Here is a 20,732-nt window from a genome sequence, read left to right on the forward strand (position 1 = left end):
ATGTGGACTCTAAAATTCAAAGCTCAACCGACAAATGCGTTTTTTGCTACCGTCAGTCAAATGTTCGGCGGCTCCTCCCAGCTTCCGACTACTGCCGAGCACATGGTAATCAAATCAAATCTTTGAGCACAGTTCAGACAACATAGTCGGAAGCTGGGAGGAGCCGCCGAACATTTGATTGACGGTAGTGAAAAAGGCATTTGTCAGTTGAGCTTTGAATTTTAGAGTCCGCATGTTATTGAAAGGTGCATTAATAAGCTACTGGAATTTGTAATAAATTTAAGGTAATATTTTAAGATTTGAATCTCCATTATTGCTTTGTCCTCCTACAGACGTAAAGGACTGGCATTCATTGACTTAAATGCTCCTATTGAGATAAAAAAAAAGGTGGCAAGGAACAGCAAGTGGGAATGTGGGGCTGTGGAGTGGAACCCTCACCTTTCACATGCTCATATTTTTGCTAATGCAGTGAGTATTTCAACCTTAAGGGGAATGAGGGTCTAACATAGGGGCTCGTACATTCTGCAAACTGCCATATTTTGTCCCTTCAAAACCGCAGACTGCTTTCAGTTTCTCCTAAAAACAGAAACTGTCCTAATTCATGTAGAAGGATGATTATCATTGGAATGGATCTTTTAACAGAATGTAACAAATTCTTTACCATATGTTGGCTCAATAATCGTATTTCTCACAAAGGCAGTTTAAGAAGGATGAAACCCTCATCCATGCATAACTCATGGTAACACCCCTTTTGTAACTACAATGGTAAGGTAGGTAAAGTCTGCATACGAGCCAAGTGGTTCATCAGGCCAAAGCTTATCCTGGTTTCAGTAGTATGAAGCAACTAGGAGTATTTCTACTCCCTCCTGGATGGGATGCTAGTACATCACAGGGTTACCCCCCCTAGCATTAAATTTGCTGGTACCTATTTATAAACCTGGGTGGAGAGATGCACTGTGAGAGTAAAGTGTCTTGCCCAAGAACACAACACAATGTCCCCTGCCAGGGTTCAAACCCTGTACCACTTGCTCTGGAGTCGAGCACATTAACCATGAGGCCACTGCGCCCCCACATAAGGGTGCCAGGATATTCACATTTATTAAAGTAGCCTGTGAACATGCTCTGGCCGGAAGGGTCTGACTGCGACTGGACTAATATAGTATTTAAATATTTTAATACACTGATCAGTCTTTGTGTAAAATATATTTTTTAACTTTTGACTTTTTGAAGTAATAGTCTTGGTAGGCAAAAGTGCCCTTAAACTTTGAAAATCACAGTGTCTCTCTCCACCCAGAAGAACTAAATTTATAAGAACAAATGGATGGGGTAACCTACTAAATAATAGCTAAATATTCTATTTCAGTTTATTAAATGTTTATAAATCCAGGATGTAATAATGCTTTTCATTGAATTTAAATTTACATTGCCACATTGCAGTTAAACCAAAAGACAGAGATCTGGACATGGAGAGATGGTAATGGTTTACAGCAACATGTTCTCAGAGGGCACACAAGATCCATTAGGTACAATGTACATTTACAGCATATAGTGAATGCCATCAGGAAGGAAGGGCGTACCTTCATCTTGTTCCAACCTCTCCTTTTTGAGCAAGAAAGGACCCATTTAATTTTTGCCACCTTCCCCCACTCCATTTTCACTGGCTTTACATGTATTCTTGTGATTTGTCACGTTTCCTTATTCAAAATGATGAATCTAAATCAATATCAAAGGGAAATGAAAATCTAACTGGTTTGAAAAATTTTAAAAACCAAAAACAAGTTTAACCCACAACATAGAGATGGGCAATTCCAACCTCTCTTCTAAAGGCACTGATATTATAAAGTGTAGCCAAATTTGAAAACTAGGCGATGGTATTCGGTACTCCAGTGCACTATAATCTTATGTCTTAAGTTGTTTAAGTTGACCACCAGTCTAAATGGGAATATCAAAGAGATTGTTTGTCTTTTATATTTTGGTTTGAAGTTAAAGTTCTATATTTGGGTACAGTGCTGAAAAGAAAAGTCAAACTTGTCATATAACTTTTAGTTAATAATTTATGAACATGTTATTAAAAACAGGGTTATTGGATAAATGCAATTCAAGAGTTTTCATTGGCTTAGCCATCATGGGTTATGAGCCATTAAACCATGCTCTACAAAAATGGCAAGTGCATATGTGATTTTCTGCACATTTTTATTTTTATTTTAGCATAGTGCTCTATATTTTAGGAACGTTTTTAGTAAAACATATTATTCCACTTGCGCTTGTTGGATATCAGATGATTATAGCCAACTCAGCACTATACACCTCATTGTCTATCTACCATCTCATTTCCAATGTGGGCTCGTGGAATGATAAATTATTGTTAATTAGCCAATTAGATAATAGTAAAACACCAAGCAAGAGTACATGCTATTTTAATGTGAATTGTAATTTGTACACTGGCTGTTACAGATACGTTGTGGATGTAGTAACCTGTTCAAGCTGGCTGTTTGGAATTTGCTTTGTTTTTTGTTAATCAGTCATTCTAATGCTGCTTTTGATTTTAGTGATCTTAACTGGTCCTGGTTTGACCCTCAGCTTCTCTCTACCTGCTCAATGGATCAGTTTATTTACATCTGGGACTTGAGGTTAGACCTTGTTTTCTCAAGTGATTCCTCTTTTGATTCTCTGTATGAAAGTCAACAGCAGAACTGACATACAGCCCTTAGTCATATGACAGTCTCTTTGATGCATGATACATTGTACAATTTCTGTGACCCAATTCTAACTCCCACAGTGGAATGTTGGGCTTCCGGACAATCTTATTATTTGACTATGTACCTGACGCAAGGTGTGGTAACCTCATGGTCAGTGAGCTGGACTCTGGATCAAATGATATGTATTCAATCCCTGTCCTAGCGTCACTGTTTTTCACTCTGAAGCAAGACACATTACCAGTACTCTCACAGTGCCTATCTCCACCCAGTTGCATAATAGCTGCATAGTGTCAAACGTAATGCTAGGAGTAACCCTGTGGTGGACTAGCATGCTATTCTTGGGTTGCACTTTCACCCAATAAAAAAAATAATAAGACACTTTTCCAAGTTTTAGGTCTGTATGTTTTGCCAAACTTCAAATATTTGTTGAAATATTTTGCACAAAGTTACAGAGCCCAGTATGGAGCTGCCATGTTGTTGTACGTGTACCTCCATGGTGCATAAACACAACAGCCGGGAAATAGTGTAAACATCTGGAACTTACTTTGGCTATCTAGGCGACTGATTATCTGCGAACTGATCAAGCAAACATTGATGTAAACACTTTTCCTAATACTTTAACTTCTAAAAAGGCTACAAATCATGATGTAAATGTAATATTTTTCGACAAGCGCATTCATGCATGTAGCTTTATGTCACGCACCATCATAACTCTGAAATTTAAAATGTGCCTGTTTTCAGACAAAGCAAGCTATTGAGCTGAAAAGTTGTTAACAAATATAAATTTATTCCCTCTTATGCCTGATGAGGATAATAACATTGGTGGCTTTTTAGTTTTGGGTTTTAGAGAATGATGATGTCAAGTGCAACCCAAGAATTCTGGGGGTGGGGGAAGAAGAAAGCTTCATGCTATGGGAACTGGAATAAGAGCCAGCCTGATGTGCAGCTGCTTTGCTGAAACCCAGACTTTACCTACTTACCCAAGAATTACTGTCTGTGCATCACATAGTAAACTTCTTTCATCTCAAATTAATCAAGATTCATCAATTGAAAGCTCTATTTTATTTTCTATATCATTGTTCTCTTCCCCTTTGTTATTTGCAGGGATAGGAAAAAACCAGCAAGCTCACTGCAAACCATTGGTATGTGTGATGCAATAACAGACAAAAGTTAACTCCTCAACTTGTGTCCCCAAATGGAAGGTGCCTATTTACAGGAGGCACATGTTAAGTTGGGAGAAAAAGGGGATATTTCCAACCCAAGAAGATGCATTTTGCACCTTAGCTGCAGGATGGCTTGGATAGGTTGTCTATTGACAAAAACCAAGACTAATGGTGTTTTTTTGAGTTTGTCATTTTACTTTTGTTGTGATCTGTATTTTCTTTATGATTTTGTTAAATATATTTACTCATACTTGTTTATTTCTATCTGTATAATAATAATAATAATAATAATAATAATAATAATAATAATAATATTTTGCCACTTAAGCTTCTTATGTCTTCTTTTCTTAATTTTAATTTTTTTTTCTTTGATCCCATCATAGTTGGAGCTTCCCAAGTCAAATGGAACAGAGTGAACCGTCATGTTCTTGCCACCAGCCATGATGGTGATGTTAGAATTTGGGATCTTCGGGTAGGTGTCATAAGTGTAATGGCCTAACACCTTATTCTGGTCCCAAGGGATTCTAATTATTAGACACCCTTGGGACCAGAACTCATGGGGGAACTCCCGTATGAAAAGGTCGGGGATGCTTATTGGAAAATTTGAATTGAACCCTTAAAGGATACCAATCTGTGCTTGACTTTGACCAGCTTTATTTGACCCCTAAATGATATAATAAGCTTGATTACTAGCCACTGTTCAGGCTGCGTTAGTAGACCAGACGTGAGCAACTGGTGGAAATCAATGGAATGTAGTCTTACTAGTTATACTAACTGTCCCAACTGCTCATGAATGACCCAGTGCTTATACTTGTTTCTTGTTTTAAAGAAAGGTAACACACCTGTAGTGTACATCACAGCTCATCTATCTAAGATTCATGGACTGGACTGGTCCCGTTCCAGTGGTACAACATTAGCAACCTGCAGTAACGACTCTACAGTGCAGGTAAATCTAGAGAAAAGAGTGTAACAGTTGTAGTTAAAATTTCAAAATCAACCACTTTGTAAATAGTCAACTGGTCAGCCTTCCACCAGCTGGGATTTTAAACAAGTTTTCTGTTCTATTTACAATATATTTTTCTTTATTTACTCATAGTGCCCCCAATTTGCACAGCAGAGTACTACCTTTTTAAAAAAAATCTTTGAATTAATTTAAATCAAGAGTGGTTTGGATTTTGAAAGCTACAGTACAATGCAGTAAACAAACCACCTTATCATTCAACCATGACATAGATAGTAAGGACATCAATCACCCTTGATGGGGCTAACCTCAGATACAGTAAAAGCCCACATGTAAGAACCTACATTTTTTGAAGTCTGGCAACTAATAGATCCTTGTACTTTGGGGTACTTATTGGCAATTTAGGTCAAGTGGGTTCTTAATTTCTAATGAAACTTGGGTTTGGTCCTTGAAAATACAATACATAGGATTTGTTTACAAATGTGTATTTTCTTGTAATATAAATTTTCAATCTTCAAGTCACACTCGGTTAAAATGTTTATCATAATTCAGCTGTAACCCATGTATAAGAACCTGCTTGATCTTGCTAGGCTAAGCAGTTTCTTATATATTTGGGTATTAGAATGGAAAATTTCTGCCAGCAAGGTCTTAAACCACTAGGTTCTTACACGTGGGTTTTTTTTGTTGTATTACCTTCTATAAGTCATTTTGATCACAATATACTGTCATTGCTATTTTACATATCTGGTACCAAATTGTCCAAACAACACTTACTGGAATAAAATTGTCCCCGCCAACAACGTATGAACAGCACCGTTTGTTTTTGGCCAAGAGAGAAGTTTGTTTCCACATCCGAAGACACGAGATAAATCATGGAACATAAGAACTGAGAAATAAACCTCTCTGCTACCTACCCTGTTGCTAAGAAAATTAATACAGAAAACAGGGAGGGTGGGTGGGAGAAAAACTGCACGAGGTAGAAAAACGATGTGACTGCTACAAGAGTGATAGAAACTTAAATACAATACGACATACGCTCAAAATTAAGTAATGCCAGTGAATAGGGGTAGCAGCATGTTCTCTGTTAGGGCACCAGACTTGAAATTCGAAGTGGATTCAATTCACACTCTGATCACTAAGCTGGGGTTGTTTCTCGGTGGAGCCTAGTTCAACTCCTCGGTCATGTATGTAAATAGCCAACTGGGCCAGGTTGTTCAAAGCCCGGTCGGGCCATACTAACCCAGGATTAGCGAAAATGTTGATATTTTCATTTTTGTAACTTTTTGGCGAGGTTTTCTGTTTGTATTGTTTGTCCTTCAGGTTTGAATTTAAATGATCTCAAACTACACAAAAGATTTTTATCCTAGAAAAGTCAATACTTCTTTAACTTTTAATCCTGGGTTAATGTTTACCAGCTTTCGAACAATCCGCTCCTGATCTGCCTCCTGCCAGTTGCGATTTTTATGCCTATTTGCAAATTCACACCCCACGTCACGCATCGAGCGCGCGCTAAGTAATAAAATGAACAAGGATAGGGCAGATGGCCATTGCTATAGCTTTGCCTGGATTTAATGATCTTGGACGTGCGGTGACCCCTGTTTTTCTTTCGATGGATCATTTTCTCTATCAATTTTCTTTGTTTAGCAAAAAAATGAAAAAATCTATCGATTAGAAGTTTGCATTTTTTTGCAAAATGCGCCATCGAATTCCGTTCCTTTTAGCTCTTTGTATATTTGTGCGATGGTTTCAAACGCCTCTTGAAGGGTTAAGTCTTGTGAAAACAGTGGCAACATTTGGAATTATTAACGCAAAGGATTCACTTATACAAAATATTAGTAGGAGAGTTTGTCTCCGTTGATTCATCTTTGATATTTTAAGCTAAAAACTCTGGAGACCGGGAGATCGTGCTGATTTACATGCGGCAATTTTTCAAAATCAAACTAGTTTTCCACACGCTTTATCTCTGAAACGAAGTCCGTGACCCCCAATTTTTTTTTCATTTCTGAAACAAGTAATTCATTCTTTGTCCGCGGTAGAAGTTTGGAGAAAATCTATCGAGTAGAATGTTTTCGCGCAAACGTCCTTAAGTGGCATGCCTAAGAACTAGTTAGTGTAACGTTCAACATTTTTTTTTGTTAAGGTTGTACAATCTACATCATTCAGAATCAAACGTAGCATACAAGTACTTGATCTGATTTGAATCAGTTTTAATGTAACACATCTTTATCAACAACTGCACTTTATAGCTCAGTCGATAATCAAGAGCTCTGATTTATCTTAGTTGTGGAATACAGAAAATCCTCGCCAACCAGAAAATAAGTTGAATGCAAATTCTCCTGTATGGAGGGCAAGATTTACGGTAAGTTTAAGTTGTAATAAGTCCAGCAGTGGTTAAGTCTTGACTGTTATGTAGAAGTATATGTCCACAATTCTCTGGAAGTGCTAGAGCCAATGTAAACACGTTGGAAGCTCACGTAAACGGTCACCCTCAGGATGCTAAAAAGGTGTCCGTAGCTGGAGCTGTCTGCTTACAGAATGATTCTTGTAAGCGACCACTAAAGGTGTAAGGGATACATGACTGCTTACGGGAGCTTGTCCAGCAAACAATAAACATTAGGAATGCAAAAAACACCACCCTACTACTGTAAATGATTGAATTTTCTGTTGCCTCATGCAAAGACGCAATAATTATGGTGTGTATTGCAATCATAATAATTATTGCCACCAACATTAACATTAAGTAAACAGTCTCGCTGTAACAAAATGAAGTGAAGCAGTTTACAAGTGTTCATGAGTATCTTTCATAGTCAGGCCCAATTCCTCACGGGAGCTTAAAAACAAAGGAAAAAGCTAAAGTGTAAGCCCTCAAAGTTTCCGCGGCCGCTTACAAGGATGTCCACGTAAGGAAACAGAATACAGAGTTTGTATGGGAGTTCAAACTGCTTTTGTAAAGGCGGTCATAAGTCTTATTGCACCCTGTGCACGGATTGCATGCCTATGAAAAGTGGTATTCTCTTTACCTATTTATAGGAAATTTAAGTAGGCAGGTTATGAGAATGAAAGTTGTTGTCAGCTATACTAATAAATAAATCCTTCCAAGGAGATTAACATATAAAAGTATGGGAAAAAAAAAATCAGTGGAAAAAAACAGCTGTGGTGATGTTGTAATAAATAATGTTATTATATGGCTGTGTCTCACAAGGATTGGGAACTACCGAATTCACGAATTTGATTGGCTGAAATCGATATTGACCGCGGTCTAGATTTTCCCATCTAGACCGGCATCTAGACTGGTTTCATTTTGCGTTGAAAAAGTAGCAAACTAAAATACAAAAATGTTCGCCATTTTCTTTTATTTTCTTCTCAATCATTTATGGAAGTGCCAAAAAGCCTGAAATTGAAATTGAAGAGGACGAGTAAATTTCGGCAGGTTTAAGTTAAGCTCATCGCCGCCTGAAATTGAAATTGAAGAGGACGAGTAAATTTCGGCAGGTTTAAGTTAAGCTCATCGCCGCTCGCAAGCAAAATGTCAGCAAACCAGTTACATGAAACGAATTAAAGTTTTCTTCTTTGCCATATAATAAACCTTCTATTAACCGAGCTAAGTCGGTCTGTGTGGGAGAATCTTGACCTCGGTCGTGTGTACAGACCTCACTGCGTTCGTTCTGTACTCACGACCTCGGCTCCTGCTCGGTTAATAAGAGCTAAGTAATAATGGTACTTTTATAGCGCATATTAACATGGTAGCGCATATTAACATTTTTCATACTTTTATATGTTATTCTCCTTGGAAGAATTTATTTTCTAGTTAGCTGACTACAACTTTCATTCTCGTAACCTGCCTACTTAAACCAATGAGTAGTAAGTAGAGTTCACCTTTTGGCATTCATCAGTTGAGCCAAAAAGCAATTAAATCAGAATACATCAAAATGAGCGTGGATGTAAAACGTTCAACTTTTTTACGCATCCTGGTTGATCAATTTAAGTTTACTAGATATCGCAAAAGGTATATGAAGATACAAGTATAAAACTTGCAAAGAAAGAATATACATCATTTTTCGGTCAACACAACCTTTAATTCTAACATCGCTTGCAACTGAACATGCAGTTCACCCTCGTCAACTATCACGCGATAGTAATCTCGAGCTCATAATCTAATTGTTTGATGTATTTTCTGCTCTAACTTTTCTTTTTATTTCCAGCCATTTGGCGAGGGTCTTGTGACAGTCACGGTGCCTCAACTGCTTCGAGGTGAACACAGTTTGTCGCTATGGAACATCCCAGATATCAACTCGCCCAAGCCCACTCCAGTGAACACATTTGTTGGGCACAGTCATGTTGTGTTAGAATTCCAGTGGAGATCACAAGTGCTGGATGGTAAGCCTGTTTATTATGGAATTGATCTCTGTTCATGCTGAAGGGAAGGGAGGGAGGGGCATCCCAAAGATGGCTGCTCACAGATGACGACCTGGTCACGTGGCCTTGTTTAACCTATTTAAAAAACGTAGTTCAAAAACTAAAAGAACAGCTCATTTTAAGACTGGCGAGGAATAGTTGTAAAACACCATAATGTTCGTCTGTCCGATTTTCCAAAAACATGCCCGCAGATTTGAACCCCTCCATTCCGTTTAGCTTGTGATTTTTTTCTTTTTTTGAGGGGCTTTCCTAATGGGAGCAGCTTATAGAGCTTACCTAGCATGAAATGTAGAGAACTTCTTGCTGTTATCTATTTTTTATTACACCTTTTGCTGTTCATTTACAGAAAATATCCATTTATTTGTGTTCAAATTTGTTTCATTATGGTTAATATACTCTCATTATCTCCAATATGACATTCATTTGCGCGTAACGAACGTTCAAGAATAACATTTGCATAGGTATTAACATTAAAAATCATCAAAAGATAAACAATATATTCCCTTGACATTCACTGGCTGTAAATATATTTTCATTTTTGTCCAAATAAAATTCATTGTCACGAAACGACAATCATTTACACTTTTGGACAATCCTTTTTCAACAAAAGACTTTCAATAACACAATTTGCATGAGCACTCACAATCAATTACATTATTATACAACCATATCCGTGAAGGTGACAATCTTTAGTACGTTGAGACAGACATTACCGTGTTTTCACCTAACGTTAAGAGAAAACAATAGCTCATTAGCGTAATTCTTTTGAACAGAGATATCGCGCCCAATTTTGCTCGAAAATTTGATTATAGAACTAGGGACCGTATGTACCTTTTTTTTAATCGTATTTTCACAATCCTCACCTTGCAGATATAAATTCAGCCTCTTACGAACCTTTTGCGTACAACTCAGGGGGCGCACTACAGTATACATGTGATAAAGTGACAGTTAGATTTCCCCACAAATGCCACGATGAAATAGAATCCCATTTGAACACAGCGAAAGGATCATCAGGGCCTAAATGTGGACAATGGTATCGTTTCATCCAAACATATTTGCCACGATCCCTCAATAGTTAGGCAATTGAGGGATAAATTGTTCAGCAAATTTGATATTCTCTCTTCCAAAAATAAATGTTATTATGGCTGTAATGTTTGTCTCACCGCACTTAAGATTGTCACCTTCATGGATATGGTTGTATAATAATGCAATTGATTGTGCGTGCTCATGCAAATTGTGTTATTGAAAGTCTTTTGTTGAAAAAGGATTGTCCAAAAGTATAAATTATTGTCGTTTCGTGACAACGAATTTTTTTTCGACAAAAATGAAAATACATTTGCAGCCAATGAATGTCAAAGGAAGGTATTGATTATCTTTTCATGATTTTGAATGTTAATACATATGCAAGTGTTATTCTTGAACGTTCCTTACGCGCAAATGAAGGTCATATTGGTGTTAATGAGAGTATATTGACCATAATGAAACAAATTTGGACTCAAATGAATGGATATTTTCTGTAAATGAACAGCAAAAGGTGTATCACTATTTAGCCCTACCACCCCCCTCCCCTGCTATTTTTTAATTGGTGAGACCAGGCTACACTCGTGTGAATTTCAGTTCGCGCGGTGACTCTGAGAAGGAGCCGACCGATTAGCGTTCTATAACTTCTGTCCAAAAGGAAGTCTGCCCAAGGACATCATTAAGTCCAATGAAGGTGCAAGTCTAACGATTTGCTAGCAAGCGTCGTCCGTTATCGTGCATGAAAGGGCCCTGATCATGAGATGTACTGAAACGGGACGTCATTTAGCCCCGTAATATTAGGCTGTTCAGTTGCATTGTGGCGATAACGTTGTGCTTGCTTTAGACAGCAAAGATCTTTAGCCACATCAATTTAGGGCTTAGACGTGCAATGGACTAGACATTTCTAGCTGCTGTTGGCGTTATTTGGTCTGAACTTTGATTTGGCTAAAGACTTAGCCAAAAAATCTGTTGAAGTCTGGATATGCCATTTCCCACTCGACAAAATTCACGTACATCCGGGACATTGCTATTTGCGAGCAAAACATGGCCACGAGCAGAGTGAAGAACATTAGGTCAAGCGCTGATCGTGAGTAGAATTTCCTTGTTTTATCAATTTTTGGCGTTCTCGGGCTAGCTAACTATCAGAACTGTCTGTGATTCGCTTTCGCGGAAGAAATTTATTTGCATAACGACAACATGTTGAGTGTTCGCTAACCGTCATAATTATGGCCTAGTTTGTTTGAAGTTCAATCGATTCTCAATGTAGGAAGCTCTTGTTCAGTCCGTTTATGACGATGCAGGTTTTAGAAAGCTATAGATCAGCTCTCTGCCGCAGTTTTGACATCTGTACGTTCGTGTTCATTTAGACTCCAATTTCATGTTAAAAGCACTCTTAAATAAATTGTACAATTCATGATTCAACGAAATGACGGTCAATTTAGTCTTCCTGGCCTCAAAAGGCATACAGGAGAGTTATTTCCTTTCATTTGAGTTACGATAAGCCTTAAGGAAAGCTAGCTGTCGGACAGAATTGTATTATCAGTGACAAATCAAATTTTGTGGCTATGTTTTTGCGAATCCAGACAGATGTATGTAGCTTGAAATCAAGGCAAGCTAGAAAATGGTGTGAATCAACAACCTCGAGTGAAAATGAAAAAAAAGAGATTATTACAACAAAGGAAACCAAAACATTCTCTCCGTCACGCAACGTTTCTCCGACTAACGGAGTTGCGTGACAACCCTTTTTAATGCAAAGAAGACTGCTATATAGCGTCTTCTGTTATTAATGTAATCAATGAATTATTTTGTAATTTACTGTCATTGTGATGTAACTTTATTGCTGCGATATATCCAACATAAAAATTGTTATTAATTTATTTTTTTGTAACCTTTGAGCATTACACTTTCAGTTTCTTCCAGGCAAGAAAAACATGTTTACACAAATTCAATGCAGTTTCAAGTTTTCAGTTGAACAAGCTAACGAACTCTGTTTTAATCTTTCCTTATCGCATCTGTCTGTTATTACAATCCCAGATGAGGAGCAGTTTCAACTTGTCACGTGGGCTAAAGATTCCACACTCCGACTGTGGGCAATGGAACCAAGAATGCTCATGGTGAGTTCAAGGGAGTTTTTCAACTTGTGGACTGACGAGCTCTGAAAATAAAGCCGTGGCCAAACGGACCAGCAAGTAGCCGCAAGTTGAAATCGCAAAAACACCATTTCAAGGCAGACATATCCTGTATTTCATTGGCCAATAGGTTGCTATAACAACGAATGGACGTCACTCAACTTGCGTTGACTTGGGTTGGGTGGCCAAACGGTAAAAACTTGCGTTAACTTGCCTGCAAATTTGATCTCGGCTAAAGTGAGCGCAAGTCATCGCAAGTCAACGCAAGTGCGCGCAAGGCATGGCCAAACAGAGTCGCAAGTAGACCCAGCTTTTCAACTTGCGTCTACGTGCGAGTCCATTTGACCATGGCTCTAAGGCATTTTTTTGCTGTCCATACATTTCTGTTAGAACTAATTGAGAAAAGTCATCTGTTTAAAAAGTTAAACCAATTGGCCCAGGTGATCAATTGCCTTGTTCTCATTACCCGCACGCCTGTGTGAAGAGAATTCACATTTAGTGGCAGTGGAAGATGTTGGCTTTTTCCACCCATCAGAGTCAAAACTATGCTTGTGCTTTCAAGCATAATCATCGTCGGCCATCTTGTTTTACTGTATCGAGGAGATATGGAACCGAAAATTAGGCAATTATCCATTTTGTGCATGCGAGCGTGCGCATACTTATGTTGCGGGCGTTCTCACTACCGTTAAGCTTATGTTTGTACTTATGTCGTTGTGAAAACCAGGCTAACTTTGAACTTTGATTCTCTTCAATCTTTGCTAACCTCGTTTCCTTTGGGTTTTTGGGACATTTTGAGTTCTTCGATTGAAAAGCAATGTTTACATCGCAAAAAGTGCTACACATCCTTTAATTGTTTGTCTTGTTGGCGGGCAGAATGGATTTAAGCGTAAGTCTAACTAAAGTAGCCGAACACAGAGGGAGAAAAATGCAAAGACCGGACGTTGTAAAGCCAGAGGACTAGGTAAAACCACGAATGACTTTGAGAAAGTCTATCGTTGAGTGAAGAGAGTTTCTTTAAAGTATCTCTCAGTTACTGCGCACTCAGTGATTGGTCAGAAAATCGTATTGTACGGTCCTTACTGTAAGTTATGGATCCTCGTTTTATTCCCCTTCGAAAAACTTACAGTACGGACCTCGAACTCGGTTAGTTAGAGGTATTGCTTTCTATATGTGCAATACATCCTTATTTCCTCCTAATAGGCTTGCAGCGGAGATGTTCCAGAGAATTTTCCATCTCAGACCACAAGCGAGACGGGCCTGGCCATACGGGACGATTTGATAGAGACGGCTATTTCAGAGTCCGTTATAATTGGTTCGGCTGAAGTGATTCCTGATATGGCTGTTCAACCGCATACCTTACAACAGGAGTTTGCGCTGATCAATGTTAACATCCCTAATGTGATCGTTGAACAGGTAAAATGGAACACCCTTGCATTGCCCTTAGCTTGTTTACCCTCCGTGACTGAATCAGAATATTTTTTAAAAAGCCATTTAAAGCTGTAATGTACATTTTTGCTTCTTTCCGTTTCTAAAACGTTTGAATGGATATGAAAAATATCAGGTTATTTACATGTTCAATTAAAGGGTTTGGTCAAAAACTTTGCTTAGTGGCGAATTTATCGAAATAGAGTTGCACCATGTTAGCTCGTTTTTGCATGCAGACTATTTCGTGTTTTAACCATGTTGATGATTGATTGAAAGTTAGTTTTAACTTGTAGAAGACTTAATTTCAAAGAAATTTGCTAGTTGCACTGTAGCAACGCTGGTATATAGTTCGTTGTTTAAGTTCTATCAAAAATAGTGATGGGTTTTGCTTTGTTTATTAAAACGTTTTTCCGTATTCATTGGAAACATTAGGGAATTTAAGAAAACGGCAAAGGGAACGTCGCTTAACAAAAGGTTTAATGAGCAGGACAATATCTAAGCGCGTGCGTTATAATTCTTGGAACATTTCTTTGCCGTCCTCTGAAACAACAACATGAAATGACCAAATTCTGCGTTGTCTGGAGAACGTGAACCACGATGGCACTTTTTTAAAGTTTTTATTTCAAATTTATCGCTTTGCCCCTGATTCAGTTTCGTGATAGTTTTGACAGTGATAAACAAAGTAAATGACTTTAGAGTATCGCGAAATTTGCAGGTAAAATATAAAACATTTTTTAATCGGCATTGTCCTCGGTGTCGCCTTCGAGATTACTTAAACTCTCTAATACTTCAAGATACGGCGAAACCCAGGGTCAGGTGTAGACTTTTAGCTCAAATTTGAAATTGGTTCTCTTTTTAGATGGACGCAGGTCATAGAAGCTGTACAGTGAATGTTACCAATGGCCCTAATGTTGTATCATTAGTAATAAACTTCCCCAAACACTATCCTAACAACGCCATACCATCATTTGAATTTACACCTGACACCTCCATTGACCTGAACACCAAGACCAAACTTATGAAGGTAAGTAAGAAATAGACCGTACTGCCTTTTACCTAGTCTGTACAATGCACCTTTAAAGGTAGAAATTCTAACACGAGAGTCCGAGTCTTACCACATTTCCAAATACCGAATAGAGAGTTGAAAAAACGACGCGCAACGGAGTATTTTCTCGGTTTTTCGAAATCAACTCCAAGGTGTTTGGAAGTGTGGTCAAACACTCTCTCGAGTGGTTGATATATCTTCCCAAGAGAAACTAAAACTATCAAGGAAGTGACGGTGAGATAAAATCGTGAAAATATATGCTAATTAAGATCAGATATCCTAACACCATCTCGGTTATGATTTCCATTGGTTTGAGAAAATTGGGTGCTGTAGAATTCCGAAAGTAACGTTAATTTTTGAACTTCTACAATCCCGGACAAAAATCTTGGGGCACCAAGCAAGTTCCCCCCTTCCCCCACTTACAATGTTGATAATCAGGTGATTTTTTTTTCCCTTTTTGTTGAAAACAAACGCGACATTTTCCAACATTGATTAGGGGAGATGGGGGATACGAGATGCAGCTCAACTGTCCCAACTACTTTTGTCCGGGATTGTAGTTATCCAGGTAGATTAAGCGGCCCCTTCAAGAATGTCACTGAAGTCTTCTGCCTTTTAATGTAACTTTTCATGTAATGTGGTAGGTAAACACAAATACCTGAAAATTAAAAAACAAACAAACAAACAAAGCGAAAACTACTTTGAAACGATAAGTTTTTATAATACGGAAGCATTTACATTTAACATACCACACAAAGTAGATAATCAACACATTCTTATCCACCTGGTTTATATGGCTCAAAACGGCGTTATGCACGAATACTTCTGAACCAGGTTGGATCAGGCTTTGAAACCTTGCTAGGTCAATTTTATTTTGCCAAGCAAGAAGCTTCCGAGACAAACTATGTAAAAGAGGTTTCTTCATTGTTGCTCTTTCGCTTTTTTCCTGGTAGACTTTACGTGAAACAGCTCAGACACATGTGAAGTTGAACCAGACTTGCCTTGAGCCGTGCCTTCGTCAACTGGTCAGCCATCTTGAGGAATTAACGGTCAGTTTAAACGAAAGCAGCCGGTTTCAACCTGTTATACAGAGGAAGTTTAATAGGCCATTTCCGAATTACCTTTAACTTCTTTCTCAAAACGAGTCTCGGTGCCCATCCTTTCAATTGTAAATGAGATTTCACTCACATGCAAATTAAACACATTTTCAAATACATTTTCAAATTAAACTCATTTTCGATACGGTTGTTCTCTGCTAGTTTCGCGCCATGTTGCCTTTCATTATCTTTCAAGACCGCTGACTAGGAAAGTTGTTTCACGTTTGTGAAGCGCTGAGGAGAGTGTTGGCTGTTGGGTACCCCCTGCACTTCGTAGCGAGTAAAGCCTCGCTGTCTTGTAATTTCAAGAGATTGTGGGTCGCTTAAAGACTAAACTCTGCCAATTGGGAATCTATCTTTCAGTTTCTTTCAGTTTAAGTGGCATGCCTGTGAACCAGCTATGTGTAGCTAGGCGCATTGACCCCTATGAACATTTAATATTTAACAATTTTTTTTCCTTGCGAATATTTTTGTGATTATTTTCATCCACACAGCTTCAAGAAGACTTACCTATGGACCAATACACCTCCACTGTTCCCCAGCTTCACGGCCGGCTCGACCCAGTTTCCTATGGTAGTTACTCGGACGCAGCTATTCCTTTTCCTCGCACATCTGGCGCCAAATTCTGTGCCTGCGGTGAGCTGATTTAACAAAAGCGATATTAAAAATGCCCCACTTCAGTTTTAAATGATCCGGTCATGAAATGTTCCATCAGACTGCTTTGTATCGATTTCATTTCAATGTATCTTTTCTGTAAATTCTGAGTTCTGAATTCCCTGAGGTGCTTCCGATTCGTATTGACCAATCTCTTGTGCTCGGCTCCGACAAGATACGTTAACGTCATAACAGAGAAACCAGCCAGACCAGCCTGACATCAAAACTCATCAACATCAAAATTCTTGAGTAACATCAAACTTGCTAGTGGGTTTTAAATAATTTCCTGGGTCAAGCTTGCTTCTCTTGCGCTTGACGCAGATCGCACGTTTTTGCCTCGAGTTTTAATTGGTCAACTGGGTTGTTTGGGTTTGTTGTTCTATTGCTGTAACCTTTCTATACTTAGTGTATGCCAACAAATTAAAGGAGAAGGGACTCTTACCATCGAGTGAAAAAATGTTTGATAACCAAACTCTTGTGTAAACCTGAATGGGTAGAAAAATTGGCACTGAGATATTAAATGAGTTTGAGCTGTATGCCGCTGCTCTCATCCGCCTGTATTTGTCAATCCATTATTTTTTTTATTATTTCTCAGGATTACTGGTGTGCTTTAATTTACCTGGAAGATATAGCGGCCGTGTGGGGTCTGGTGGAGAACCTACTCCAAGGTACCACACCACTTTTAGTATTTACTCAGAAAATATCACATCACCTTGGTACATTGTTGTGTACTTCAACAAAGTAATAAATCTTGATCATTTAAAAACTGCTTTGATGTTCTCTTAATCTGACCAATGCAATTATTTGCTGTGCATGTATCTTTTTAAAGTTGATTCCCTTCTTGTCCCCAGCGCGTCGTATCCTTCTTAGCTGACGGGGCCTTGGAACGAAAAAAAAAAAAGAGTGGCTCGAGAGACACATTTTTTTTGTTAGAGACTTGAACTGAAGTTGTCACTATTCAACGCTGGTTTTCTCGCAAAGAAATATCCACTGGCTGATTTCTAATTAAAAGCGTTCGATTGTACAGTATCTACAGACCTTCAAGAAGTTTAAAACCGGCTTACGGCGAGAGTTTTCAGTGAAGTTCTCCACAGTAAAACATGTAAATGTGACTTCCGATCAGAATTTTACTGCACATTTAAATTGCCTTCATGGAAATCCGGCCTGTAGGGCTATAATCGAACCAGTGGATGTTTCCCAAAAGAAAACCAGCGTTGAATTATTAAAAGTGTGAGTCAAAGAACTTAGCAATCAAATTATGTGTCTCCAGAGTCACCCTTTCCTCGATCCAAGGCTCCGCCGGCTAATGGGCAGAGGTGGCTCTGGGGACGAGAATAATTTGTTACATTCCTCTTTTCTTTCCACCAGGTCTCTCTCGGCCTTCTCAGCGTACAGTTCTCGCCCCAGTAGTGGCCCGGCCCTTCCGCCCCTCATTAACAGCTCGCTTCACAAATCTCATCACAGTCATACATTTAGTTCATTTGGTCAGCAGTCTACCTCAAGGACCATGCTTTACAGGACGTTTAGTCAGGTTAGCGGAAAAAGCAGTTCGTGGCAGTCTCAATGTGGTGCTATGATAATGGACCTCTTCAGAATGAAAAGGATTATCCGAGTGACTTGTATTCAATTTCGAGTCTATATTGGCGAAGGACCAAGTAATTTAGCTAGAATTATTATATACTGAGGTCGCAATTTCCTTTCTGTGAGCTTAAATTGATTCTGGATATTTTTCAGCATAGCTTCAGGGTTTCAGTTTCGCCATCACTTGAGAACGGTTACGTAGCCACCATGTTTTATTTGTGTGCGTCAGTCGGATTTCGGACGTTGAAATAAAGCAAAAATGTGCGTGCGACAAAAGGCAACAACATCCACGAAAGTAGCCGAGGAAGTATTAAAAGACTATCTAAAGACGAAAATGATCACAAAAAACTAAGATTAAGCACCGAACAAATGGAGTCTCCATTCAGTGTTTAGACTAAATTGATTTTGCGCACCACTGTCAGGGGTTTCATTAAGGGCTGCACACCAAGTAAACTGACCAGCTGTGAGGATGATTTTGCCCGCCTGGTTTGACCATCTAACGTTAAGTGTCTCATATAGAGGTTCACTTCAAAACGTTTTCCTCGCCTGTGAAAACTAGTCGCTTCCCTGCTGAAAACGTTACTGAAGCCTCTGCCACCACTGGATGAAAGTTATCTACATAATTTTCTTTGTATAAAAACAATTATTGGATTTGGATTTGGATTTGGATTTTGGTGATACCCTTAATAAATAGGTGTTACGGTAAGAGTTTTTGGCCTCAACTTTCGGCTTCGGCTAATAAGACATTAACTATTCTAGGTTATTACGAAAACCCAAAGCCAATAGTTTGTTTTCTAGGCGAGAGATCAGGAGCAAATTTCTTTTTACTCTTCCCAAACATTTTCTTACATTCTCCCTGAAGAATCTGGTTTTCAAGTTTTGTGTTCAAGTTCTTCATCCTCATAACCTGTCTGGTTGAATTTGAATAAAAAGGACAAAGAGAATTTAGAAATTGATCCCTTCTCATTTCTTTTTATTGTTGGATGTTCGCATTTCACAGCAAGAGGATCTGCAAGAGGGACAAAAGTATAGTGGGGTTACCTCACGGAACAGCGATGTTGGCCTCGTTGTGATTCGTGACGTCAGCGTCATGATGCCCATTCATCAGTCACTGGGACAAGCTTACACGTAAGTGCCAATTTCTTGCGTGCGTGTTTCCTTTTGGCAGACATTCACGTAATCCAACCGGCCAGGTGACTTACCTAACAGCGACTCTCAGGCCTTTTCGTCAATAAAGGGAGGACCGGCTGAATCCTTTTTGCCCTTCATGAGGCAAAAGAAAAAAACAATAGCCATAAACTTCTTTTCAACCTAGGAATCTCGGATGTTATCTATACAACGTGTAAGAATTTGCAAGGAAACAGATTTGTCTTGGCTTTGATAACCTGCAGAAGGTATTTTCCCCATACTTATTCTAATGACGGTGAGGATTTGAGAAACCGTAAAAACTCTGTGAAACACCCGAGAGTTTGTTTCTTTTGAAAACCATTTTTGCAGGGTTGGGGATTGCAAGTGACGGGAAAGTTTATCACATCATTAATCAACTCTGTTTAATCGAACATTTTCTAAAAAGAGTTCCAGTAAAAACTAATGCGATGGACGGATGATTCTAAAAAAGAACCCGTCTTGTCTTGGTTCATAATGTTGAGAGGTGAAAATCTTTGTAGAAATTGGCTGTTTTTCTTAGGGACTTTTTAAGGAGGGTGTTTAAAGAGAGGGAGATAATAGCATAATTTTTACTGTATGTTTTAACGGCGAGTTGAAAAATTCAGTTATTACTTTCTATTTTTCATTTTTGTAAACTTTTACTCTAAATTTGTCCTCAAGGCTTGAAGGAAATGATATCAGTGAAATTTGTAAAAAGAACTTATCAGCCGCCATGACTACCGGCCGCAAAGACCTGGTGCAGACTTGGTCCTTATTGAGCTTAGTCCTCGACAAGAAACTCGCGCCCTCCGACTCGATGGATGAGTCTCCCTGGGCACTACATCCGTTTGGTCGGAAGATGGTCAGTTCACTGTGAGTATATTTTAGCCCGATAAGGAGAAGTAATTTGTTAATAATTCTTCTAAAACGAAAGGAAGAAACTGTTCAGAATTCTTATTCATTGTACCCTGACCAATCAGAGTAACCATGCCTAATTTTAAATCAGTCAGGAGCACAACCAACCTCACTCGTGACTGAGCTCGATGGTGTTTTCCCGCGCTTGCGCTGGTCGCATGTTTTGCCGCGGTTGGCGCCGGTTGCATGTTTTCCCGCGCTTGGCGCCGGTCGCATGTTTTCCCTCACTTGGCGTCGGTTGCATGTTTTCCCACGCTCGGCGCCTGTTGCATGTTTTCCCGCGCTTTGCGCCGATTGCATGTTTTTCCGCTCGGCACAGGTTGCATGTTTTTCCCCGCTTGACGTCGGTTGCATGGTTTGCAGTTCGAGTTCTGGTTGTTTCATTGCGTTAAATACCTTTTACCATGATTGGCCAGGCTCATTTGAACTAGCAACTCTCATGCACGCAGTCTTCCAACTTTACTTCTCGCTGGCCGGGTTTTGC

The 20,732-nt window shown here is 39.0% G+C and overlaps 1 protein-coding gene across 1 annotated transcript in view; it reads left to right on the forward strand.

The window, feature by feature from the left end:
• The window catches only part of LOC110059697 (GATOR2 complex protein WDR59-like), a 29,684-nt gene that overhangs the window by 897 nt on the left and 8,055 nt on the right, over positions 1-20,732 (forward strand). Inside the window, exons 3-19 of the mRNA XM_089297706.1 lie at positions 333-468; positions 1,438-1,523; positions 2,550-2,630; positions 3,804-3,841; positions 4,246-4,334; positions 4,692-4,808; positions 7,105-7,182; positions 9,026-9,200; positions 12,294-12,373; positions 13,589-13,801; positions 14,673-14,837; positions 15,809-15,904; positions 16,447-16,588; positions 17,202-17,274; positions 17,975-18,137; positions 19,188-19,315; positions 20,015-20,206. Of these exons, the coding sequence (XP_089153832.1) occupies positions 333-468; positions 1,438-1,523; positions 2,550-2,630; positions 3,804-3,841; positions 4,246-4,334; positions 4,692-4,808; positions 7,105-7,182; positions 9,026-9,200; positions 12,294-12,373; positions 13,589-13,801; positions 14,673-14,837; positions 15,809-15,904; positions 16,447-16,588; positions 17,202-17,274; positions 17,975-18,137; positions 19,188-19,315; positions 20,015-20,206 (2,052 nt within the window). The remainder of the gene's footprint in view (positions 1-332; positions 469-1,437; positions 1,524-2,549; positions 2,631-3,803; positions 3,842-4,245; positions 4,335-4,691; positions 4,809-7,104; positions 7,183-9,025; positions 9,201-12,293; positions 12,374-13,588; positions 13,802-14,672; positions 14,838-15,808; positions 15,905-16,446; positions 16,589-17,201; positions 17,275-17,974; positions 18,138-19,187; positions 19,316-20,014; positions 20,207-20,732) is intronic.

Source organism: Orbicella faveolata, unplaced genomic scaffold (assembly GCF_042242905.1).
Source record: "Orbicella faveolata isolate gen_17 unplaced genomic scaffold, um_ofav_v1 contig_3, whole genome shotgun sequence".
Taxonomy (NCBI): Eukaryota; Metazoa; Cnidaria; class Anthozoa; order Scleractinia; family Merulinidae; genus Orbicella; species Orbicella faveolata.